Genomic DNA, 23,068 nt, shown 5'->3' with positions numbered 1-23,068 from the left:
CAGATGATCTCAGGGTCGGAGATGAGACAGCGTCGGGCAAAGCCCGACGCTGTAACGCGACCATGACGCCAATGAACATGACACGAACCCCGCTCAGGAAGTCTCATAGTGTCCCCAAGTCAGTGAGGCGACGAGCCGTGTCGGATGCGGTGCGGGATTCTGGACAAGCTCCTTCTTCGGTGTATGGCTGCAGCAGTCAGTGGTTGACCCCCTCTCGGGAAATTCCCACCTCCCTACTACCTGCAAAAGGTCTCCAGCAGCTGGCACTGACCACTCAGCAGACTGGTAAATGTCATCAACAGCGGTGTTTCACCAATCAGTCTCGGGGTATTGGGTTAACGCCGAAGGAAATCGAGCGCGGTCCGCGGATGATCTTCGCCCGCTGACCATTATCCACTCGCTCATTGGTGGACAACCAGGCAGCCTGGAAGGGCCTTCCCACGTAAAGTACAAAAGTGGTTTTCTAAGAGGATCCAAAGGGGGTCCCTATAAATATATGGAAGGACTCCTCTGCAGACGAGATGAGGGGTGCTCGTGAAGATCAAGTCACAAAAGAAACCTTCCAGAATCATTCTTCGTGACGACCTCAACTTCCTCTTTTCCAGCCTTACCGGAATTGCAGCGAAGGTCTAGAACTGGAATCGTCCCGGCCTCCGTCGCTTTTTCCGCTGGTCCAGTCCTGACGTCAGGCCTCAGGCCAATCAACACCAACAAACCATCATCCCATTGTCGAATCCTAAAATCCTGAAATCCTTCCATTCTATACCAGCAACCAAAAAACACAATCTCTCCATCATGGCTCTTCTTTTTATCAAACAAAAGCTCTTCCCCGGAAATCAACAAAAAGCTTCCAGCCCATTCGGTTCGTGCCCCACTTGTCCTGAGTTTGGCCTCCAGCCCTAAAAGCATAAGCTAACATACCACTGCATACTTCCAGGCAAGCCGTTGTTGTCCAACTCCGAAGCCGATGAGATCTACGTCAACCGCGACTTGGAGGCTCAACGCTCCTACGACACTTTCCGCCCTGAATCCCCCGTCTCGGATGTGGACAGCACAAGCACCAGCACAAGCTCCCGGTCGCGCATCAACCCGCGCATTGTCTCCGATGCCATTCTGGGTCTGTCGGATGGACTGACCGTGCCGTTCGCCCTGAGTGCGGGTCTTTCTGCTCTCGGAAACACCAAGGTGGTCGTGCTGGGTGGCTTGGCCGAGCTGACCGCTGGTGCCATCTCCATGGGACTGGGCGGTTACGTGGGAGCCAAGAGTGAAGCGTAAGTTGGTTCCTTTGCCTGCCATGCTTCAACCTGCAAAAACACTCCCTAACAGTCATCGCAGTGAGTCGTACGAAGCCACCGTCCGCGAAGCCAAGGAGCTGATCGCCTCCTCGCCCGCCGAAACCACAGCCATTGTCCACTCCATCTTCTCCTCGTACCGCCTCCCCGCCGAAGTCATCTCCGAGATCAGCCACTCGCTGCACGCCTCGGAGGAGCGTCTCCTGGAGTTCCTCATCAGCTTCCACCACAAGGAGTCCCAGCCCGACTGCAACCAGGCCTGGATCTCGGCGATCACGCTTGCGCTGGGCTACTTCGTCGGCGGCTTCATCCCGCTCATCCCGTACTTCTTCGTCAACCAGGTCATCCTCGCGCTGTACATGAGCATTGGCGTCATGGCCGTCACGCTCCTGGCCTTCGGGTACATCAAGACGTGTGTCGTGCGCGGCTGGACCGGACGCGACAACATTGTGGCCGGTCTCAAGGGCGGAGTGCAGATGGTGTTTGTGGGTGGTGTGGCGGCGGGGGCAGCCATTGCTCTGGTGCGACTGATCGACGCGGGAGATGTATAACCAGCCCGAAGATTGCTTTGCGACCCGTCTGGCCAACGCCAACCTTCCTCTCGACCTCTCAACCTTGTCTTCGACCACCAAAAAGTTCACTCACGCCATAATGACATGTACAGATATATAGATACCACGGATATAGAGCCGGCGTTAATGCTTCCATACACCATAATAATGAAAATCTCACATATACTCCATAGACCAAATCTCCTTCTCCACCCCTTCCAAACAATAAGTCAACAATCCTTCCCCCCCGGGGGAAATTTAAGAATCCCCCAGCGCCAACCCAACCAACTCCCTCCCCCTCTCCCCCAACCTGACCTCCGTCAACGCCAACCCCCTCCCGCGCTCCGACATCTTCCCCCACGTCTTGCGCAAGATCGCCACGACCTTCTCCTCCTCATACCCGCCCTGGAACCCCTCCAACTGCTCCTCCAGAAACACCAGGCACGCCACATCCTCCAGCACCTGCGCCTCGGCGTCCACTTCTTGTCCCTTGAGCCCTTCCTTGCGGATCAGCTGCCCGACGCGCTGCGCCTCGGCCTCGGCGATCCCGCTCGCCACGCACACCTGCACCGCCATTTCCGCTTGCCGGCGCGCCAGCCCCGTCCGCCACGCGTAGTACCCCGCTTTGCCGGCCGGGTAGGTCGCGCGCGGCACCTCCCAGCGTTTGAGGTGTTGGGCGCGGATGGCGAGTTGGAGGGCCGAAGATGGGTCGGGAGTGTGGCGGTACAGCCAGGCGGTCATGCGCTGGGCGTAGTGTAGTTCGTTGGGGGTGCCGGTCGTGGGGTCGGTGGTGGGGTCGGCGCTGTGGAGGGCGTCGATGGCCTGTAGGGCGCGGGCGAGGGGGTCCATTTTTTACCTCTCTTGGTTGCTTATTTCTTGTTGAGGGGTTCGTTTGGGGGTGGTGTTATAATTGACTGATGAGCGGTGGGTTGGTAATGTAAGTAAGGTGGTGGTGGTGGTGGGGAGGGAGGGAGGAACGGGAAGTAGAAGCAGATGCCCGCGGCAGGTGCCCTGAGCCTATCTAAGTATTTCTGATAATCAAATGCCGGGGACGGGATTGGGCCGATCTCGGGTCTGTGGGTTTTGCGACTTTATCTGCTATCGATAACACACACGGGCTTTGTCCTTATCGATAACCATGGATTATTTGTACAGTACAGTACTCCGTACTTTCTGAGGCGAGGGGTTCACTTAGACTGTTACATACAGCTTGTGTGGAATTATACTTATTTGTACTCCTCTAGTGACCGTTACTTCAAGCTTACTGCCACTTACTCCCAGATGCTAAAAACTCCTGTCCCCGCGCCAATGACCGCGATGGCTCCGCGCCCAACCACTCCGGCTCCAGGCGATCGAGATTGTCCTCGATCTCCCACCCCCGTCCCCCCTCGACGTAGATCGACTTCCCATTCATGGTCGGGTCCGCTAGCAGGCCCGCTACGATGGTCGCCACGCTCAACGGAGAATTCACCGGTAGCTGCGCCTGCTTCCAGCCTTCCTGGAGGTTCTTTACCATCTCTGTATCCGTCATCCACGGACAAACGGCATTGACGCGCAGCTGATGCGCCGGGGCGGGGAGATACGGCCGCAGCGAGCGCATCAGCCCCAAGACTCCGTGCTTGGTCGCCTGGTAGAGGAACATCCCCGGGGTCTCCTTGAAGCCTGCGACGGAGGAGATGAGCGTGAGGGAGCGGTCGGTGTGCGACGGTCGGTTCTGGCGTAGATACACGGCGGCGATACGAGCCACATAGAGGGCCCCGAGAAGGTTGACGTTGAGGACGGTTGTGGAAGGGGTCTGTGCGTTTTTTGTTTGCTCCGTGTCAGCGCAAGCTGATCTGAGATGGCAGTCTGCGTCTTTTCTCACCTCTCGCACGGTCTCCAGCGTCAGGTCAGGATCGAACCAGTTTCCGATCTCGAGGACTCCCGCCCCGGCGACGACGTGGTCGATCCGGCCGTAGGTCTTGTAGGCGGTGTCGAATAGATCGAGGATGGACTGGTAGTCGGTCACGTCGGTCTCCTGGAGTATCGCTCTCGGGGGAGCGGACGATGACGATGCGGCGCAGACGCGCTCGACGAGGTTCGCACCAGCTGCGACAGCGACGTCACCAACGCAGACGTAGGCACCGTGCTCGCAGCTGTATTCGACCAGACTCGCGCCGATGCCATTTGCCCCTCCTGATTATGGTTGAGTTAGCGTCCGCCGTGAATAATAATTCCGGTGCTCATCTTATCCGGAGAAGGGCGCACCCATGATCAAAATGACTTTGTCCCGCAATGAATCTGCGGTGAGGCTACTCTCCGGGCGAAAACGAGCCATCTTCTATGAATCTGCCGGACGTGTAGCCCATTCTCAGCCTCGAGGAGGGCAATGGCAGGCTTTAATCTTTTATTCTGCGTAAACTGTCGCATTATACTTTGTCTTCCTTGGTTGTCGCTGTGCAGATGATGCGCGCAAAGTCTGGTTTCGGGATACGAATTGGATCTGCATGTGTTCATCGTCATATGTGGGGAAAGCCGAGCCCGGAGTCGCGATATGACAGGCGGGTTTCCCGAGCTCGGCCCTGCAGCTGAACCGCTGAAGAATCCACTGAGATCACGGAGTATGTACCGTACGACGTATACTTCCTTGAAATCATCAGCCGGTCCCGGGAATCCGGATATACACTGAAGACGAGGGGTAACACTTAAAGAGAGACAATGCGTGAGCCTGCTTGAAGTACAAACTTCCTTTTACTACTTGAGTAACCTAAGTTACCATCTACTCCACACCCTCTCGACATAACAACAAAAAACAAAATGCTCGAAACCCACCACCACATCGCCTCCACCAAAGGCCTCTCAAGCATCACCACCCTGATCACCGACCCGACCACCGGAGCCGCCGTCCTCATCGACCCCCCATTCCTGCTCCCAGACGCCCACTCCGTCCTCGCCTGGATCCCCAAAACCACTTCCGCCGCGGGTGGTGCCGACCTCAAAGCCATCTTCGTCACCCACCACCACCCGGACCACTTCTTCTCCGCCAACCCCATCCTCGACGCCTACCCGGCCGCCAAATTCTACGCTGCCCCGTACGTCCTCGCCGGGATCGAGCGCGAGTACGCCGAGAAGGTGGCCTACTGGCCCTCCGTGATGGGCGCGGAGAACGTGCCGGCCGCACCCCGGAAGCCTGAGCCCTTCCCCTTCAGCTTTTTCCTGTTGGAGGCCGCGCCCGCGAGTCCGATTGTCCTGCTGGGCCCGCTGCAGGGCGACGCGGTCGATCATACGGTGTTTTGGTTGCCCAAGGAGCGAACGGTCGTCTGTGGGGATACGGTTTACGGGAGGAGTACGCATGTTTGGTAGGTTTTTCTACTTTTACTCTCTTCCTTTGTTTGAATCTGCATAGCGTGGTGATGATGATGATGATGATGATGCCTTTTTCTTGTTTGCATTGCCGAGAACCTAGCTTCCTCCGGGGGTGCGTTAGAGAACAGTATGGGGCTGGCTGGACTGTACAATCCGATGTGCTATGTGTACCGTACCTCGGAACTTGCTACTATATCTGCCGATCTCACATCCGTGCCCCCCTCCCCCTCCACCGCTTGAGATGTAGGAAACCACCAATATATCCCAGCCTCCTGTTTGCCCCCCCTTTACCCAAACCCCCAAAACCCAAGCCCCAAACCACCCAAACTAACCCATCTCCAAAAAAAAAGGGTCGAAGAACTCGAAACCCCCGCCCTCCTCGAAAGCTGGCGCAAGACCCTCGACCTGCTCGCCCTGCTGGGCCCCACCAAGCTCATTCCCGGCCATTTGGAGGAAGGCTGGTCGCTGGACTGCGCCGCGGACCTGGCCCACACCCGGCGGTACCTGGACGTGTTCGCCGAGAAGGTGACGTACGCGGCCACCCAGCCGGGCGTGCAGGAGCTGTACGACTTCTTCCGGGACGAGTTCCCGCAGTGCCGCGAGAACCTGGAGTTCTTTTTGGGCCACCTGGCGAATCAGTTCGGGGAGGGCGGGACAGTGTGGGAGGAGAATCGGTGTCAGGATTTGGGCGGGAGGACGGTGGAGGGGTTGTGTGGGTATTGGTTCAAATGAATGAATCGGCTCTTATGGGTGGTAATTGGAGGGGGAGGGGGACGAAGGTGTGTATGGCATGCATCGGTTTGAAATGAACATGTACAAGTCATGCTTCAGTTCTTCTACTAAATAGTCATCTACTCGGCCAAATTCACCACTGTGCACCAGTATATTCCATTCCATCCCTATTCATTCCTATCCATCTAATAGTAGTAAGTAATGTATCACGGCATTCATGGGTAAATAAATGCCTAAGCAGACTGCCAAGCAGTAAAGAGAAAAAAGACGACCTGCACGGTCAGTCAACACATCATCCGTGGCGAGAGCACACCCCCGGCCCGTAACGCAAGATGAAAGTACAATCCGGCCTTGAGTTGCTGTCAACGGCTGTCTTCGGGTCACAGCTTTAAAGGCCCCGGTGAAAGATATCAGAATAACAGATCCAAAAAAGACACATGAAAGTGGAATCGAGATGGCCAACAAACCATTAGTGCAACAAAGACTGCGAGCGCAACTGTGTCATTACAGCTTTGGATGGGGGGAGCCACTGGCCATTCGAAGGCGAAAAGAGACATGGCATAGAAACAGCGAAGAATAGAAAGCAAAGGTCAAATAAGCAACCATTTCCGCAACTGATAAATTCAAATGGCTCCTCCAACGCCGTCCCATTGTTAAAGCCGGGTATATCCAGCACCGTGATGCAAAAATGTACGGAGAAATGATAGAGTCTCGAGGGACGGTCAGACACATCGAATCCGACATGACGGGCCCCGTTCAGGGAGCCCTTACCGGTCCCTCGCCTTTAAAAGAGAATTTTCGAAACGATGCATGTGAAGCAGAGAGGGAACAAAAGAAAAAAAAAATGCGAACAAGCCAATGGTGCTTTTGTTGCCATCCCGAAAAGCTTGCTGCTGTGTCGCTCGCTGCTGCTGCCCGTTTTATCTGGCCCCGATCCCAAACATACCTACCCCGTAACTTCCACCGCGGTCAGGCAGAGGGGTAGATATCTTCGAAACGTGGTCCTTTATGCAGTGAAGAGAAAAGCAATCAGTATGTCAGAAGCCCAAAGCACCATCATCATCCGAAGGCCCTACCTTCTTCCGTTTCTTCTTTCCTATGCCATCACTAGCCGAGTAAAATGCACCGTCATCATCGTCATCTGCGTAGCCTTCGCCGTATCCGACAAAGCTATTGTCGTCGTAGTGCCGTTTGCGCCCCCGACTGGGTCGACTCCGTTCCGCGTCTGAGACACCCGGCCCAGGAGTCCCATTCGCTTGCATTCGAGCTCCATTCGGAGGTGCAACAGCCTTCTTGCCAATATCACCGCCGCCGCCAGCATGCTTAGACGGTTTTTCGTGACCCAAAACATCTTCCCATTGTTCGCTGTTGGGGACCGCACCGGGCTCCATTTTCATAGCCTTCAATTGGAGCGCGTGCAACGCAGAGTCCATATCAGCCACCTTGATCTCCTTGCCAAACACCTTCTGGTTCTGCCATTCCTCTTCGGGCCACATCGTCATCTGTATCAGTCCACCGGGTGCGCCAGGCTCATGCTTCACAGGCTTATTCCGGCCCGCAAGTCCCAGCCCCTTGAGCTTGCCTTCGTAGGACTTCCGCAGCCGATTGATCTTCTCTCCTGTCACCGGATCCATTCGGGCGACGGATTTTGCAACGGGCCCTAGCCCGTACAAGGAAATCAAATCCAGGGACGGATCCGGACCAGTCGCAGTGTAGGCTGTGGAATTCATGAAAGCCACTTGTGTTAACCAATTTCAATTCTCAACGATGAACGATTGCAGGGACAAATGGCATTATGAACTGCAGCGGCAACAGCCTGATTAGGGACTGGACTGGGGGAGACTCTTACAGCTTTTGCAGAGATGAAATGCCGAGGAAAAATCGTGTTGCAATGACTCAAGGCTCATACTACCATCAGACGAGCCTGGCACCACCTCTCTGTCAATGTCCATCGCATCACCGTGAACGGGTAATCCTGTGGCAGCATGATCACGGACTGCGCCCTCCGAATCTCCTCCTGGCTGCCGGTCGTGATCTGTCCGTCTGTGTTCAGCCCCTTGGGCGGTCGCAAACGCGCCACCAGCAGGGACTGCGCCCCCTTCTGAGGATCCCGACCCCATTGACTTAGCTGGAGCATCGGGTTCGTCAAACGAATTCGTGCCGGGTATATGTCCGCTCACGCTGCTGGCGGGGGTAGGGAACGAGTTTGCCGACCCGCCTACCACCGGCTGTTGTGACGGCTGGGTAGACATCGGAGCAGAGGACGGAGGGGATGAAAGACTGGTGGGTTGTGAGGTCGCCTGGCTAGGTGAGGTTTGCGAGGGTACGAAGTGGGTGGCATAATTATGAGCGCTTACCGACATCAACGGAGGTGATGTCGGGGTCTGAGGAATCTGATCGGAGGAGATCGTTGGAAGTTGTGGAGTCTCCTTGAGAGACTCGGGAGCGGGAGATGCTGGTGAAGGAGGTCCTACTCGAAATGATGCCGAGGAGGCGCGATCCGACATGGGAGTGCGGGAAGAGAAGGGTCAGAGAAGGAGGAGGTCGGCCAAAGCCCGAGCAGCCCGCGGCTCGAAATCGGCTGATGTAGGTGTATATCGACGATGATAATCGGAACTCAGAGTCTGATTTCGGTGGATCTAAGGTCGACCGTCCAGGGTGGAGGACAGAGGAGGGGGAGAGGGGGGAGGTTGGCAGATTACGCCGGTCGAGGTGCGCTCAAGCGGGCCGAGCAAGACGTTCCACGACCGTCTAGTAGTCACGCATTCCAATGAATCGAGGAGAACCGTGGTGATGGTGGACGAGAAGCGAACTCCACGGATGAAAGCAGTGGTCAAGTGTATGATGAGAGAGGCGGTTTTGGTGGTGTGTTGATATGCGGTGGTGAAAACAGTCAGGGGGGGGGGGTTGATGAAATGAAGAAAGGCGATGGGGGAAGGGAAGAAGCCCTTTGATCCGCAACTGGAGGAGAAACGGACGGCGAGATGTTGAATGACGGCGGGCACGTGATCTGCGCCCTCATTTTCTCGACTGCTGCGACTCCGTAAGTTACCAAATTACCGTACTAACCTGAAGTTACTGATCAGGGCTGCAACTGGAACTGCAGCAATTCTTCCCTTTCAGGCGTAATTCCGCGGCACTAGTAGCCCAGAACCCGTACTGCGCCGGTACTGGTACTGGTACTAATACTCAACCGATACCGATACAGTACCAGCTGTTACAAACCAAGTGTAACGGGCCGAGAATTCACCCCCTCCTCTCCTCTCGGAGTAACAGTACTGTACTTAATGCAGGAGAACTCGAGTTGCTTTAACCCATCTACAAAACTTGGAGATGAGGACTGCTTCTCTTCAATGATCAGCCGATTTTACTACTGAGTTGCTTCCGTCGCCCTTTTCCATGAACCTCCTTTATTGGCTCAAGACACATCTCATACTACACTGTCAGATCAATTCCCACTCCTATCTTGCAGTGGCGAATTTCCTTCAGGAAACCGTTCTTTGATCAGTGAGGGTCATTTATTACAAACAAGTGCCTCCGCATTTTAGTTCGCTAGACACAGAAGAACCGCCACCGTGCATCTCCACAGTGCAACCAGCCTAGAACAATGCCAAATTTCAACATGAAGAAGAATCTTTTGTTTCCTGAAATAGTGCTGGCAAAAGCGTTGCTCCAAACACCAGAGACGAAGCCCATTGGCTTCCCATGGGTATATTGAATGACAGACAAAGACAAGAAGAAATGCCACGCAAAAATAGCAACCACATTAAACAATGAATTCCCACACCCCACAATTATCCAGGCCTATGGCTACGCGAAGGGAAAACATAGCCATTCCTGGGAACAAAACGAACCCCGTACATTACGACTGGTAAAATGTGGCTGACGCCTGAACCAGTCGTTGAGCAGAGACATCTGGGATATTATCCTCTAGCGTCTCCATGAGTTCTAATTGCTCCTGGTGGCTGAGCGTTCGTTCTCGCCAGGAGGGGACAGGGTACGCCCCGTTGAAATACTGGGAGTATTGATCGCCGATCGTGTCAGTCCAGTTCATCGGATCCACAGTGGCATCGACATAAGCCAGATGACCTGCACTTGTGGACGCCATGCTGAAGCTGGGATCCCATCCGGGCAGGCCAGGGACAATAGATGGCATATGGTTGTAGGGAGTCGATGGGTCGAATGTCATATCTGCATATGAGGCAGTTCTGTATGAAAGCGGGCTGAAGGAGGCCTGTGAGGAGGATGAGACAAGGGAGGGAGTAAACTGGCTATCCCAAGACGATATGTGGGTTGCTTTCATTGGCTCCACAATCGGCATGATCGAGGACGATCCAGTGGATGGCACGTGGGGATAAGGGAAGGATGGGTCTGCCGAAGGGCCCCGAGAATATGTACCAGGAGAAGTACTCGTGTCGGGAATGGACGAGTTGCCGGCTCGAAGATTGTGTGAAAGGAGGGACGTGGAGGTGCTTGCCGGACTTGCAACAGACGGTGGTGTCGCAACTTCTTGTGAGGATGGGGTCGCATGGTTGGACGGCGAGTGTACCACGAAAGATTCTTGAGTTGCGTAGGCTCGAAGGCAAGCTGCCACCAAGCTCTTGTATAAGACCAATGCGGATTCGACTCCTGGCCACCGCTTCGCTGCATGTACGATGACTTCCAATGCTACGTTGAGGTGGCCTTTCACTTCGTCGATCGGGTGTTCTCTCCGGATATCCGGGTAGGAAAGGGACCAGAGTATGGTGTTTAAGGCCATAAAAAGCGACTGGGTAAAGATCCATGTCAAATCAACAGAGCCGGTAGCGACCTGCTCCTTGTGCATGGCGACATTGAAAACGGACGCTTCGTAGCATTTGCGCGCAGCGTCAACTGAAGGCTCGGGTACTTGAGGTGATGGGCGATAGAGGAACACAATCATTGTGTTCCGACGACCATGGAACCTAGAAAATGTCAGCCGCATGAAGGGACAGGATGATGAATTGAGCTGACCATTTCTCACTGAGACCGCTGCCTCCATCGTTCTTGGGGCAGGTTGCTACCCAGTCATCGATCTTCCTGATCATCTGCGTGAACCATGGATCTTGGTCGTTGTTCGGTGTGTCGCGCTTGTTGAGATATAGAATGCGTCGGATCTCCGCCTGAAGAAGTCGCATCTTGAAAAAGTGTATTGCTATACACTTGGGTAAGATGATTCTGGCCCCTGGTCTTATTCCTTCGCGCGTGATATTGTGATCTTCTACCGGTTCGAAGAATTTGACGTTGATATGATCGTGGCAGACGGAGTAACAGTTGGGTCGTCCTAGACTATGCGAGAGACCATACTCCATTGATATGACGATCCAAAACAGCCTCCTTCGCATGTCTATTTCCAAGGGATCCAGGAGCTTGCCATCCGACGACCTCGTGATAGTCGCTTCATCGGTAAGTCCAAGGTCTTGACATAGCTTCACGGCCATTCCAACAACCCAGTAAGCGGCGGTCCTCGTGGGTGTCAACATAGAGTACTGTGCTATTAGCGCCAGACATTGCAAGGAACGGAGATCCCTCCGTCTGAGCGATGCCTCGAGGTATGGCAGCGCAGCAAGATAATAACTGTCCGCTAACCCAGCATAAACCGGGCTCATTTTTTGCATGCTAATCGCTATCACTATTCGTAATTGGAAATTCTGACAAGGGTCGTCAGACCCATTGAAAACCTCTTCAACGTCTTTACGGAATGTTGGTTCGTGTAGCGTGGGTAGCATAGCTTGTGCTAAAGAGCAGGTCAACCAAAGTCCAAAAGGAGTCACGTAGTCGGGCCATACCCTTCACAGAAAAGACATCAATCAAACGGTAGGTTCTGTGCTTGGGGGGTAGTTTGGTTTGAGGTGCTGAGCTAATCATGGGATAAACTTTAGAGGTCGGCTTGGAGCTCTCGGCTGCGAAAGCATGCTTGATCTCCTGTGCGGTCAATTCGGGAACGACATCCTTGATGCTCTTCGAGTCTGTATTTTGCTTGGCCATCTCCATGACCAATCGCGTCATGGCGATGCCACTAGATGGCCCCAGGTATCTCGACTCGTCATTCTCCTTGAACCTGATGCGACCGGCTCCCCGCACCATGAGTTCGGCATCTGCAGCATGCTTGAACTCTTTTTCAAGCTCAGCAAGTTCATTCTCAAGCCTGCGAGCCTTTTCGCGAAGCGATACAATGTAGGTCCTCGATATGGTGCATTTACGGGCCGAATCGTAATATACGCACTTCGCATTGCTGCGCTCGCATGGCGCGCATCTCGGTATCCCTGGGTCGCACCTGGATTTCCGCTATTAAAGGAATTAGCGGGGAATTTATACTATTGCTCTCGAAGGCAAGATAATCGCGCAGAGTAGGAGTGGCGGTTGAGCGGGGGAAAACACGCACTTGTCTGCACCGGGTGCAAGCAGTCAATGTATGCGCGATGCGGCCATCGGGAGTTTGATTGGAAGGCTCCACAGCCGTGGATGGTGCTTCCTTCCATGGGTTGGTAAAGTGAGGGCGAGAACTCGAGGATGATTGCGCCGCCATGTTGGTGGTGGTGGTGGTGGTAGATGCCCCTAAGAATGGGTTGTTCCAGAGATCACAATGCTAACCAAGGTGTATCGTATCGTCAATGGGACATGCCATGAACGTTGCATGTGGCCCGGGGATTATCTTTCAAGGTAATGATGATGAAAGAGGGAGAAGGAAATAAGGCCAGGACATCAGGCACAGATGTTTTTGAGATCTTGATAGGACACCTGACGAGACAGCACGTTCGACATGTTCAGGGTTCGTTCCGACGTGGGCCCAACGGCAAAGGGTAGGTAGGCGGCGGCGATGTACCTGGGGGGGCAGAGTGTATGAGAAGAGGAAGAAAAAGCAAGGGGGAACTTGTGCTGAGTGTGGAATGTTATGTAAGCCACTATCACGACAAGTCGATGATGGAATCCATATTGGCGATCATAAGAAAATGAGAGAGAATATGCAGACTAGTTTTCTGGGTGAACAGGTGGGATGGGGCGAATACAGAGGAGTAGGTAGCAGGAAGAGGAGTTGTTGAAGAGGGGATGATGGGGGGGGAAAGATGGGAAAGTGGAATAGAGGCGGAACTGAAGTCAATGAAAGGCCTCGGTCGGTCCACCTCCCGCTTGGATCTACGGCACGCTAAGCCAGAGCCCCCCCAAATTGTCGTAATTTACCATTCAGAGTTCGGAGGCTCCCAAAGGGTAAGGGTGAGAGTGAGGGTGGGTGAAATACGGTGAACCATACTCGCCGCTTATGCAGATGATGATTGATGATTATTGGGGCCTGACGCTCAAGCATTCAATGCAAGGATGTCTGTACATCTGCAGTGACGAATGACAATAGAATATCGACAACTACGCATTACTGTATTTACTCTAATTATGTGCTACAGCCCAACTAGTCTCTAGGTTAGTGCATATATCAACAGTAGGTACCGGCAGTCACCAGACAAAATTCAAGCCCTATCCGCGAGATCTTGGACTGGGCTGTTTCGGCTCCAATAGATCGAGAGAGAGTCTGGGGCAAATTCGAGGCTCAGCGATTGCAAATTGGGAGTCTTTACGCGACATCCGAAACTACACCCACTATTCTATCGGCATTCTACCCTAAAACAAACCCATCGCAGAGGGTTTCGTGTTATCGATCAGTACCTGAGCCAAGTCATTCACCCACTGGGCCTCAGCTTATCTGCTCGAGCTCGGTTGCGAAATAGTCCGATGCCCAAGCCGTCATTTGTCCTGTCCAGTTCAGTCCAGCCTTGCAGGTCATGCAGCAGGCCGGTTTGTCCAGCATTCCAAAGACACGCCTCTCTTGCTCTGTCCCATATCCCATATGGTGCAATGCAGAGTACTGTACGTGACACAGGTGTGAGGACATCGAGGAAACCCCTTTCACTCACGGGACTGTATCTTGTCTTCCTCGCTCGGCGTTTGCACGGAAGAAAGAAGGTGAAATCGAATGAGCAGTAGTCAGTCGGTTTCCACAGTCTGCAACATCACTGGATCCTGGGACACTACTAGAATGGTCAAAGACCACAACGATCCGTTCTTAGCTTGTCCGATGGGTCCACTTTTCCACCATGTCCACCAAAGCCCTTTCCAACCGTAATCGGAGGTCTTCCCTTGGTAGAGCTCGCCATCCAGGTGAAGCCATCGAGGGGAGGCTAAATTCAGCGCACCAATCGAATTCTCCACAGTCACCCTTTTTTCTTCCAAGCCCGATCATTCTGTACTCGAGTACTCCTTTTGAGATCTCATCCAGAAAATTTTTCATCTTTGGCTTGCGTTCAGATTCGGTTGGCCCTCGTGTTTCGGATAAAGAGATCAGGAGCAGGGATCAGTGAGGATTGTCCTTCCCTCAAGTGGTCAAAGTGCCGAGGCGTGTCACATCGCGAAGATCACTAGTTCCGACCTAACAAGAATCAGGGCTCCTGACTGGTAAGGAAAACCGAAGCTTTTCTCGATTCAAGGCCATGCATGGCAGCATGATCCATGATTCGGACCGTTGGCTCCGTGATGCCGTTATGCAACCTACGGTGGCTGTTTTTAAATCAGCTGAAATGGCATCACCCGAGTAGCCGAACGGTTTTCTAGTCAGTCCACCCGTGTACGGTATGGTATGTATGGTAGTATGGATGCTCCGGCCGTAGGAAAAGGGTGAAAACGTTTGGATGCGTGGGGGGAGACGGTGGGGCTCGCGACTGGACCAAGAGGGGCGTGAGCAGGAGCCAATTTCACCTAGAGATGAGATGTCTGCCAATCATTTCTCAACTAATCTTTTAACACAGTTATCGCGACATCACTTAAGTTAGTACTGAGTACCTTAGTAAGGTATGAGTAACCAGATGGGGGGTCCTTGCTGTAACTAACACCCAGTGATGAGTAGATTTTCTGTCTGCCATTGTCAGGTGGCCTCAGGCTACTTCTACTCTAGTACCTAGACCCCAAATAGGTAGGAACCTCTGTTCGCCGGCGCGGGCGCGGGCCTTCAGGCTAGTCTAACAATTGACTAGGATCACTGCTAGGATCCTTTGGGCTGGAACTACCCGGTACCTTACTAGGCAAGGTATCTACTTCTCTCCCGGCCTCTTGAGTCTTACTGAGTAACTATCCGACCCATCTTCCCACTTTTCCACTTTTCCGAGTACACTGCTCTTTCTCTACTGGCACCAATTAGTAAATGGCTGACAGGAGAAAGAAATACTGGAAGCACTTGATTGCAGGCACTTTACCTCGTCATTCTTTGATATTTATAGCGAACGAATTGTCGCACTCACCGTTCGGCCACCGCACATCTAGTCAATCCGGGCCAATTTTAATTAATATAATAGCCGATATTCCTCGCTTCGAGGAGCGAGCTAGCCTCTCCATACAACAAAGCATGATCTTCGGCTGCAGTCTAGGCAGGAACCCCCCTTACCGGTAATTCCCTCCCGCGTGAAGCTGATCAATGCAGTGAGATCATGTTGGATAGATAATTAAGCACGGTACCCCGTACGTACATGGTACCTAGTAGACAGCCTTAGGGGTTTTAGAACATAATTGTCTTCTGCGACCGTGATTTGTGCTGAAGCGCTTGACTGTGGTAAGAGGAGTAAGAGGAGTAAATGATATGCTGGTGGCTAGTGCTGGATAGAAAACAAGAGTATTATGATATTGTTGTACTCAATAATCCAGCAGGCAGGAAGACTGTGTACCCAGTAGCTCTGCTATAACTATAACTGTAGTTGGTCCAGACTCGAGAAAAGACCGGAGGGGGTGACGTCAGGGTGATGCGGACCGCCGAACTCCAGTGGAGACCCCCCCCCCCCCCCCAAATCTGATAAACTGGAATTCAACCTTGTCCGACGACTCAAACCACACCTGTACGAGTCCACTGCTGCAGTACATACAGTACGGACTACGGAGTACATCGACTCCTTCACGATTTGCAAGTCTAGTCTAGATACATACAGCTCTCAGCCTTATGGCGCTCCCCCACTCTCGACTTAGGTCTTACACAATCATTGGGATCCATAACCTTCATTTGACTCAATGCCCCTGCTAACTTTGTCTCTCTTGGTGGTATCTCCACTGATATGGGAGGTAAACCCGGTTAAGTAGCTTCGAGTAGATTGCAAAAGAAACAAGAAATCTCAAGTATTTTTTTAAGTTAAATCAATGGGTGCGTCGAGTCAAGTCGACGAGTAACCTTGTCAAAGCATAACTACTTACTCAGTAAGTACTCCCGGCGGAGCATGTGATGCCAAGCTTCCCGGGGTCTTCAACCAACTGAACTCGAATAGCACAGCTTGCTTGCTTGCTGAAAGATCCATGATGGTTTGTCCCGCTCGACATCACGATGGCTTCTCACCCCACGTATCAACGAGGTGCTGGCGTCGATCGCGGTCGTGGATAGGTAGAAGCTTCCCGTCTGCCGCTTCTCTTCCCCGTCCCTGCTGTAGAGTTTTGTTTCCTTCCTCCAACTGGCCAGCCAGCACTGGCTGATGACCTCATCCACTTGAGGTTGACGACGACTGGCGGCGAAGGCGGCGATGATGATGATGATAATGATGATGATGAATGATGCTGTAGTTTGGTCCTTTGTCGCACCACCACCACCACCAACACCACACCTTCTTCACCTCAATGGCGCCCAGGAACCGGTCCAGCACCTGTCACTAACGACACCGTGACGTCAAACCACCCTTCCCTCCCTTTTCCCCTTCTCTCCCAAATGCAGCCACGATTTTGCACACCTTCCGTGGGCGGTGATCTGCATCCGGCGAAGGTATTTATTCTTCGCTTTCGCTGTGTTCTTCTACACCTTCTTCACTAGATATTATTTTCGCCTTTCCTGTTCATACCTGGAATAATATTACTATTAATACCTGATACCCAATACCCCCCAATATCCAATCACCCTATCTCATACCCGTGCAGCTATACACATTCCGATCTCAATCCCAATTCACAGGTTGCGTCCTTCATTCCGACGATACCCCAGCGACGCGACCCTTTCCTCCCTTGGCTACTGCTATTGACTCCTTCGCCATCGGCTCCACGGGAATCGCTTATCATCCCCGGGATTTCAACTCTATCACCTTTGCGATCGATCTTTGGTTCTTAACAGCTACTTCACTTGAGCTCCTTGGCAAGACGCCATTTCATAGGCGATCATTGGTCCCTTCGGGCTTCCATTCCACTCACTTTGTATCGTCTCGCTAGCTAGCGCAGAAAGTTATTTATCATGTCTTCCAAGGCAGCGGTTAACCACCCCATGAACACGAAGCAGAAGGAGCAGGTAAGCGAACTCGCTGCCATTGGTGGAGGAACTGCGATACTGACCAGCATGTGATGCTAGGACATCAACCAAAAGCTGCAGCTCTTTGGTATCTATCAAGCGTTCAAAAATGGCAAGCTCCCATCGGTGAGTATCTGCTCCTCCAGCCTCTGGGTGATGAACGCGAACTCATTAGCTCTTTCATTATAGAACAAGCAATGTGACGTTGCCTTGAACACCGCGCTCCAGCACAAGGCTCTCTCTTCCCCGTCGAAAGAACTCTCCACTGAGGGACAAGGCCTTGTCCAAGATCTCCGTGATGTTATCAACAACGCCAAGAAGCTCATGCTGAGCAAGAATGACGGCCAGCTGCTTCAAGAATTCCTCTGGGAGGCTCAGAACATCTCCGCAGAAGATACAGAGAAGCCTGGTGTGCCTGTGACCAAGGACGCGGCTCAGCAGGATGCTCAGGAGTCCATCGAGGGACTGAAGACCTTGGGAAGACTCCTGATCACTAATGGAGAATTCAGAAAGCTTCGTACGTGAATCGTCCAAAAGATTGTACAAAACAACACCTTGACTAACAACCATTTGCAGTCAATGATGCGATGATCCTGGCCCGCGATATGGCTGGCGATATGTCCCAAAAGGCTTCCGACCGGCTGAGGCCATCGCAGGACCAACTTGATCAGATCGACGAGCCCGCCGAGGAGAATGTGTGGCATGAGCAACCGAACTTCTCGCAGCAAAAGGAACAGTTCAAGTCCCGCTTCAAGAAAAATAAGGAAGAGGTAAGTTTTTCTCTGATGTCGAATGCTATAACAACTCACACGTCATCAGGGCAAGCAAGACGTGACAGATACAGCCGCTCAGGCCGCGACCGGCGGACAGAGACCCCAGAGGGTCTCAGATGTCGATCCTCGTGCTGGTGTGACCGCCGGAGCACAGAGAGCTCAGGAACTGGTCTCAGACAATGTTCCCGAGGAACAGAAGGACCGGGCTCGTGAGTACCGTGAAAGAACCAAGAACTATCTGTCGGAGAAGATGCCTCAAGAGCGCCGCGACCAGGCCATCTGGCGATTGAAGAAGATGGTCATTGAAATCCAAGGCCATTCTGACTGTAAGTCATTGGGAAAACCACGCGAGCACCTTTTGACCTATAGCTAACCTTGAGATTGTTTATAGACCAGCAGGCTATTCGGACTTTGCTTTCAATGGCCGAGAAGTATGGCAGTCACACCCGTAACCTTTCTCAGCAGGGTGCTGGATCAGTCCAGGGCTTCCGAAGCGGTGATAAGATCCAGAAAATGGAAACAAACCTGAGGGTAGGTCATCACAGGCTGGATGTCTGCGTACAATCACTAACATGACATATAGACTCTGCTTGAGCGCTTCGCCAACAGCACTTCTCTTGACAACCTCTTCGACTCCCTCGACAACATTTACCGAGATGCGGACAGAGACCCCGAACTGAAGGGATGGTTCCGCAACATGGACACATTCATTAGGTATGTATAGATTTTGGCCAACACAGGAACTTCGCTAACGATTGATCTAGAAAAACTCTGACTGAGCAGGGTTACATTATGGAGGATGACTGCACCCGTCAGTGGAACCAGTTGAATGAGCACGGACGATACCTACTGCGTGACCGCTACAAGGACCACACAGATCGCATTTTGGATGAGATCAAGTTCATTGGTGATCAATTCAACCAAGATCCCCAGAACCTGGCATTCAGAAGCTCCTTGGAGAAGCTCTTCGAAGACCTTGGTCGGGACTCGAGCGGCAATGTGGCCTTCAAGAAGCATCTTCTCAAGGACATTCGGGATGTCATCCTCCCTGCTGCCTTTGAGAACGTGCGTTACGTCCCGGTCCCACGGATCGAAGTGTCTGACCCCTCAGCTGATGTGGTTGTGGAAAACCTCGTCATTGAGAGCGACAACTTGATGCCAAACGTGGTTGAATTCGGCAGCGACAACTACTTCCGCTGGGGACGCAAGAAGATTAGCAGCAAGAGAGACAACAAGATCATGATCTCTGTCTCGGGGATCCAAGCCGATCTTAGGGATGTCAGCTACTATATCAACCGAAAGCAGGGATTTCCAGCAATCACTGACACCGGTATCATGGACATCTTCTTGGGTGGTGAAGGTTTCGGGTTCAAGATCGCGGCCTCTACTGCCCAAAAGGAGGATAGTCAGCACTACATCAAGCTGGACAAAGTGTCCGTCAAGATTGACTCTTTCAACGTGAAGCTGAAGAAGTCGAAGCATAAGGCACTTTTCACCATCTTCAAGCCTCTGCTCTTCCGTGTCGTTCGTCCGACCCTACAGAAGGTCATTGAACAACAGATTCGGGATGCTTTCGCCAAGGGTGATGCCCTTGCGTACGAAATCCAATCTCGGGTCAACGAGGCTAAGGAGGCCAGCCGCGAGGACCCTGCCAACGCCCCCAATATCTACTCCCGCTACCTGGATGCTTTCCGTGCCCGTGGCGAAGAGAAGGCTCGCAAGGCCCAGGCCCAGGCCCAGGCTGCGGCCCAGCGTGGTACCAAGGTCCAGACCGCTACTACTCTTCACGATTCCATCTTCCCCGACATCAAGCTTCCTGGTGGTATCTCCAGCAAGGCTACGGAGTACAAGGAATTAGCCATGAAGGGTGAACGCTGGGAGTCCCCTGTCTTCAGCATTGGCAGTGCGTCCGAGTCTACCGATATTCCCAAGCCGGCAAGCATCTCCCGCAAGCGCCGCTCCCCTCTTGAGCAGGGCCCAACCACTGGGGCAGGCACCAATGGCTCTGCGGCTCTCGCTGACGGAAAGCCGACCACCGTAGGCGTGGCAGCTCTTGATGGTCGGGCGGTCAATGGCTCTCACGCCCTGGGCACCAACGGCTACACTAACGGTCACACCAACGGGCACGCCAATGGGCACGCCAATGGCCACACTAACGGTCACACTAACGGCTACACTGCCGGTACCAACGGCTATTCCAATGGCCACTCCAAGCCCTATGACCATGTGGCCGCCTCCCGCGGCTTCTCCGACGAAGTCAACCAAGCGTTCGGCAATGGCCACACTAACTTGACTGCCAATGGCCGTCCCACTGTCCCTGGTGCTCAGACCGCATTCAACCCTCAGACCGCTTAAGCTACGCCTGAAGGACTGGACCCAAGACAATTCGCAAAACAATGACGGCTTGCTGGGATTCCCTCACAAAAACCAAAGTAAACGAAGCTTGGTTTACCAAGCTAATCAGCTCTTTTCTTATGTCTTGTTCTCTATTTCCTGTTATTGATACCGATACCTGTTTGTCAGTACTGCGTACTGGGATTTCTCTGTGTCGCACTCTTTTCTCTCCACTTCCATACCACGTGTATTAATGATTGTTTATGTCGGTTGATTCCCTGCTCTGGTTTGTGATTTATGTTGTGAGATATCTCAGTAGTTAATGATTAATCCATTGGATCTATGATGTCATTCTATTTTACTTGCCATTCAAGTGTAAAAGGTTCCGCCCAAAATATCCTACCAACAATAGTAATATATCCAATGATGCAAAATTATAGTACACCACACCCACTCCTGCATCCGCCTCTTCACTTCAAATTCTTTAAGGGAACTGATTGAAATCATAAGCCCAGAATGGCATTGAACAATTTTATCTCTCCTATCCCCCATCCCCTTTCTATCTTCTATTTACCCATACCGTATCCGATCATAACCATTAAAGAAAAAGAGAATTTTAAGCCAAGGACAAAAGTAGAAAGCAACAACAATTTTACATCTCCTCAAAGTACTTTTCCCAGCCCAGCTCCTGCAGTTTCGTACCCTTCAGCTCCATGTTCTCGGCGCGAGCACTCTCAGCGTAGGCCTCGACCTTCTTCTGGATGGCCGGGTCAAAGGCACCGAGGATGCGGGCGGCCAGCAGAGCCGCGTTGATGCTGTTGTTGATGCCGACGGTGGCGACGGGGACGCCTATTGTATGGTCGCGTTAGCGGGGGTGATGCATTAAGTGAAAGTGATGGTAAGGGGAGGTATGCGGGGGGTTTTGGGAAAAGATATGTTGTTGCCGATTATGCGTGTACATAGGCAAAAGGTTCATTGGGGGTAGAGTTACCTCGAGGCATTTGCACAATGCTATACAGACTGTCGACACCATCCAGCGAGCTACCCTTGACGGGTACGCCGATGACAGGGAGGGCGGTGTGCGCGGCAGCCATGCCGGGGAGGTGGGCGGCGCCACCGGCGGCGGCGATGATAACCTTGATTCCGCGGGCCGCGGCGCCGGCGGAGTACTCGGCCATGAAGGTGGGGGTGCGGTGGGCGGAGGTGATGTCGACGGCGGGCTCGATGCCGAAATAGTCGCGCAGGAGCTTGAGGCCGGGGACCAGGGTCTTGAGGTCACTGTCGGAGCCCATGATCACGGCGACCGAGGGGGCGGGCTTGGAGGGCCCGGAGGAGGACTGCGGCTTGGTCTTGACGTCGCTGCGCTGGGCGCGAATCTGGTCGACGACCTCGATGAGCGGCTGGATGTGGGTCTCGGCCTCGTGCATGGTGGCAGCGGTCACAGTGATGTGGCCCATCTTGCGGCCGGGTTTGGCGGCGCCCTTGCTGTAGAGATGGATGCTGGCGTTGGGGATGGAGAGGGCGTGCTCGGCGGCGGTGAGGTGGGTATCCGGAGCGGCGCCGCCAATAATGTTGAGCATGATGGAGGGCTGGCGGAGCTCGAGGCTCTTGGGAGGAATGGGGAGGTCGAGGATCGCGCGCAGGTGGGCTTCGAATTGCGACATGGCGCATCCTTCGATGGTGTAGTGACCCGAGTTGTGAATCCGGCTGGCAATCTCGCACAGGAGAAGGCTGTCATCCTCCAAGAGGAACATCTCGACACCGAAGGCACCCTTGCCGTCGAACGCGGCGACGGCCTTGCGGGCCAGTTCTTGGGCCTTCTGGTTGATCGCATCGGAGACGTTGCGGGCGGGGGCGTACACGAGCTTGCAAACCGAGTCTTCTTGGACGGTTTCAACGGTGGGGTAGGAGAGGACGGTGTCCTTGGTCTTGACAACCATGACGGCAAGTTCCTATACAATTGCTGGTCGTTAGTGTCGTATACTTCGTGGTATGTGTGGCGGATTGAGGGCAAAGGGACCCGAGGACGAACCATCTTGAAATAGGCCCATTTCTCGGCATACAAGGGCCGGCCCTTGAGAGCTTCCAGAGCTTCGGGGATGTCCTCTTTCGTGCGCACATGGAAGTTTCCTGGTTATGCCATCAACCTCGTCAGTGATCCTGCACCAGAAGGCGTTGGCAGAGAAAGTATGACTCACCGCGTCCATCATAAGCCATAGTCTTCGACTTGAGCATCATAGGATAACCCAACTGCTCGCCCACCTTAGCCAGTTCCTCCGGTGTGTTCTCAGTAAGCTCGCGGTGATCGGCCATGGGGATGCCGTATTGTCTGAGGTGCTCCTTCTGGTCGAACTTGTTCTGAATCGTGCGGATCGCCTGCCAGCTGGGCTCAATCTTGACCTGGGAAGCGATCTCCTCGAGAGCGTAGGTATCGACATGTTCGATCTCAGCGGTGACCACGTCGCAAGACTTGGCCAACTCGCGGACGGCTTCGCGCTCCTTGAACGAGCCAGTAACGTGGTCGTCGTGGGAGCTAATCTGCTTGGCCGGGGAGTTCTCCGCATCGAGGACATTGCATTGAATATTGAGTCGGTTGGCGGCCTCGACCATCATACGGCCCAATTGGCCTCCACCAAGAATTCCGACCTTCGGGGAGTTCCACATGTTGCTGGTGGACTTTTTTAGACCGACAAAATGCACGACGGAGCAAATATAAAAAAAGTTGACGGGAAA

General features: G+C 53.3%; 9 protein-coding genes across 9 annotated transcripts; 3 read left to right on the top strand and 6 right to left on the bottom strand.

The window, feature by feature from the left end:
* The first annotated feature begins 534 nt into the window (after positions 1-534).
* BO95DRAFT_443374 (VIT1/CCC1 transporter family protein) lies at positions 535-2,016 on the top strand. Its single transcript, XM_025586655.1, has 3 exons — positions 535-862; positions 938-1,271; positions 1,336-2,016. Exons 1-3 carry the CDS (start codon positions 796-798, stop codon positions 1,841-1,843), a joined length of 909 nt encoding a protein of 302 aa, XP_025441708.1. The 5' UTR covers positions 535-795; the 3' UTR covers positions 1,844-2,016.
* An 85-nt stretch (positions 2,017-2,101) lies between these two features.
* Positions 2,102-2,806, bottom strand: BO95DRAFT_482609 (DUF4202 domain-containing protein; the record flags this gene model as incomplete). The annotated part of the gene is made up of 1 exon (XM_025590256.1): positions 2,102-2,806. Exon 1 carries the CDS (start codon positions 2,690-2,692, stop codon positions 2,102-2,104), a length of 591 nt encoding a protein of 196 aa, XP_025441707.1. The 5' UTR covers positions 2,693-2,806.
* A 183-nt stretch (positions 2,807-2,989) lies between these two features.
* Positions 2,990-4,160, bottom strand: BO95DRAFT_497459 (putative 3-hydroxyacyl-CoA dehydrogenase; the record flags this gene model as incomplete). The annotated part of the gene is made up of 3 exons (XM_025590890.1): positions 2,990-3,638; positions 3,708-4,018; positions 4,091-4,160. The coding sequence occupies 3 exons, from the start codon at positions 4,158-4,160 to the stop codon at positions 3,105-3,107; spliced, it is 915 nt and encodes a 304-aa protein (XP_025441706.1). The 3' UTR covers positions 2,990-3,104.
* A 479-nt stretch (positions 4,161-4,639) lies between these two features.
* Positions 4,640-5,920, top strand: BO95DRAFT_414835 (MBL fold metallo-hydrolase; the record flags this gene model as incomplete). The annotated part of the gene is made up of 2 exons (XM_025584329.1): positions 4,640-5,181; positions 5,539-5,920. 2 exons carry the CDS (start codon positions 4,640-4,642, stop codon positions 5,918-5,920), a joined length of 924 nt encoding a protein of 307 aa, XP_025441705.1.
* A 374-nt stretch (positions 5,921-6,294) lies between these two features.
* On the bottom strand, positions 6,295-6,752 carry BO95DRAFT_149065 (uncharacterized protein). The gene is made up of 2 exons (XM_025580626.1): positions 6,388-6,752; positions 6,295-6,306 (listed from the first exon to the last, which is right to left on the bottom strand). The coding sequence occupies exon 1, from the start codon at positions 6,662-6,664 to the stop codon at positions 6,425-6,427; it is 240 nt and encodes a 79-aa protein (XP_025441704.1). The 5' UTR covers positions 6,665-6,752; the 3' UTR covers positions 6,295-6,306; positions 6,388-6,424.
* A 40-nt stretch (positions 6,753-6,792) lies between these two features.
* BO95DRAFT_390436 (uncharacterized protein) lies at positions 6,793-8,427 on the bottom strand (the record flags this gene model as incomplete). Its single annotated transcript, XM_025583604.1, has 3 exons — positions 6,793-6,924; positions 6,997-7,637; positions 7,770-8,427. The coding sequence occupies 3 exons, from the start codon at positions 8,425-8,427 to the stop codon at positions 6,841-6,843; spliced, it is 1,383 nt and encodes a 460-aa protein (XP_025441703.1). The 3' UTR covers positions 6,793-6,840.
* Positions 8,428-9,403: 976 nt separating this feature from the next.
* BO95DRAFT_414830 (putative C6 transcription factor) lies at positions 9,404-12,467 on the bottom strand (the record flags this gene model as incomplete). The annotated part of the gene is made up of 4 exons (XM_025584328.1): positions 9,404-10,863; positions 10,913-11,675; positions 11,728-12,226; positions 12,324-12,467. The coding sequence occupies 4 exons, from the start codon at positions 12,465-12,467 to the stop codon at positions 9,783-9,785; spliced, it is 2,487 nt and encodes an 828-aa protein (XP_025441702.1). The 3' UTR covers positions 9,404-9,782.
* A 4,336-nt stretch (positions 12,468-16,803) lies between these two features.
* BO95DRAFT_148999 (uncharacterized protein) lies at positions 16,804-20,689 on the top strand. The gene is made up of 8 exons (XM_025580625.1): positions 16,804-17,228; positions 17,289-17,354; positions 17,418-17,745; positions 17,805-17,998; positions 18,048-18,327; positions 18,393-18,532; positions 18,585-18,715; positions 18,766-20,689. The coding sequence occupies exons 1-8, from the start codon at positions 17,175-17,177 to the stop codon at positions 20,354-20,356; spliced, it is 2,784 nt and encodes a 927-aa protein (XP_025441701.1). The 5' UTR covers positions 16,804-17,174; the 3' UTR covers positions 20,357-20,689.
* Positions 20,690-20,773: 84 nt separating this feature from the next.
* On the bottom strand, positions 20,774-23,063 carry BO95DRAFT_414825 (phosphoribosylaminoimidazole carboxylase ADE2). The gene is made up of 4 exons (XM_025584327.1): positions 22,534-23,063; positions 22,368-22,465; positions 21,327-22,287; positions 20,774-21,184 (listed from the first exon to the last, which is right to left on the bottom strand). Exons 1-4 carry the CDS (start codon positions 22,997-22,999, stop codon positions 20,988-20,990), a joined length of 1,722 nt encoding a protein of 573 aa, XP_025441700.1. The 5' UTR covers positions 23,000-23,063; the 3' UTR covers positions 20,774-20,987.
* Positions 23,064-23,068: the final 5 nt, after the last annotated feature.

This window comes from Aspergillus brunneoviolaceus, assembly GCF_003184695.1.
Source record: "Aspergillus brunneoviolaceus CBS 621.78 unplaced genomic scaffold BO95scaffold_38, whole genome shotgun sequence".
Lineage (NCBI taxonomy): Eukaryota > Fungi > Ascomycota > Eurotiomycetes > Eurotiales > Aspergillaceae > Aspergillus > Aspergillus brunneoviolaceus.
This window is presented reverse-complemented; position numbering and strand designations above follow the sequence as displayed.

What these genes read in the sequence shown, in the direction of transcription:
- BO95DRAFT_443374 (XM_025586655.1), top strand. Translation starts at nt 796, where the DNA reads ATGGCTCTTCTTTTTATCAAACAAAAGCTCTTCCCCGGAAATCAACAA. An exon ending in AAAAGCTTCCAGCCCATTCG is followed by an intron (nt 863 to 937) that starts GTTCGTGCCCCA and finishes GCATACTTCCAG; the next exon opens with GCAAGCCGTTGTTGTCCAAC. An exon ending in GTGGGAGCCAAGAGTGAAGC is followed by an intron (nt 1,272 to 1,335) that starts GTAAGTTGGTTC and finishes CAGTCATCGCAG; the next exon opens with TGAGTCGTACGAAGCCACCG.
- BO95DRAFT_149065 (XM_025580626.1), bottom strand. Translation starts at nt 6,664, where the DNA reads ATGTCGGATTCGATGTGTCTGACCGTCCCTCGAGACTCTATCATTTCT.
- BO95DRAFT_148999 (XM_025580625.1), top strand. Translation starts at nt 17,175, where the DNA reads ATGTCTTCCAAGGCAGCGGTTAACCACCCCATGAACACGAAGCAGAAG. An exon ending in AAAATGGCAAGCTCCCATCG is followed by an intron (nt 17,355 to 17,417) that starts GTGAGTATCTGC and finishes CTTTCATTATAG; the next exon opens with AACAAGCAATGTGACGTTGC. An exon ending in AACATGGACACATTCATTAG is followed by an intron (nt 18,716 to 18,765) that starts GTATGTATAGAT and finishes CGATTGATCTAG; the next exon opens with AAAAACTCTGACTGAGCAGG.
- BO95DRAFT_414825 (XM_025584327.1), bottom strand. Translation starts at nt 22,999, where the DNA reads ATGTGGAACTCCCCGAAGGTCGGAATTCTTGGTGGAGGCCAATTGGGC. An exon ending in TATGGCTTATGATGGACGCG is followed by an intron (nt 22,466 to 22,533) that starts GTGAGTCATACT and finishes TGGCATAACCAG; the next exon opens with GAAACTTCCATGTGCGCACG. An exon ending in CATTGTGCAAATGCCTCGAG is followed by an intron (nt 21,185 to 21,326) that starts GTAACTCTACCC and finishes ACCATACAATAG; the next exon opens with GCGTCCCCGTCGCCACCGTC.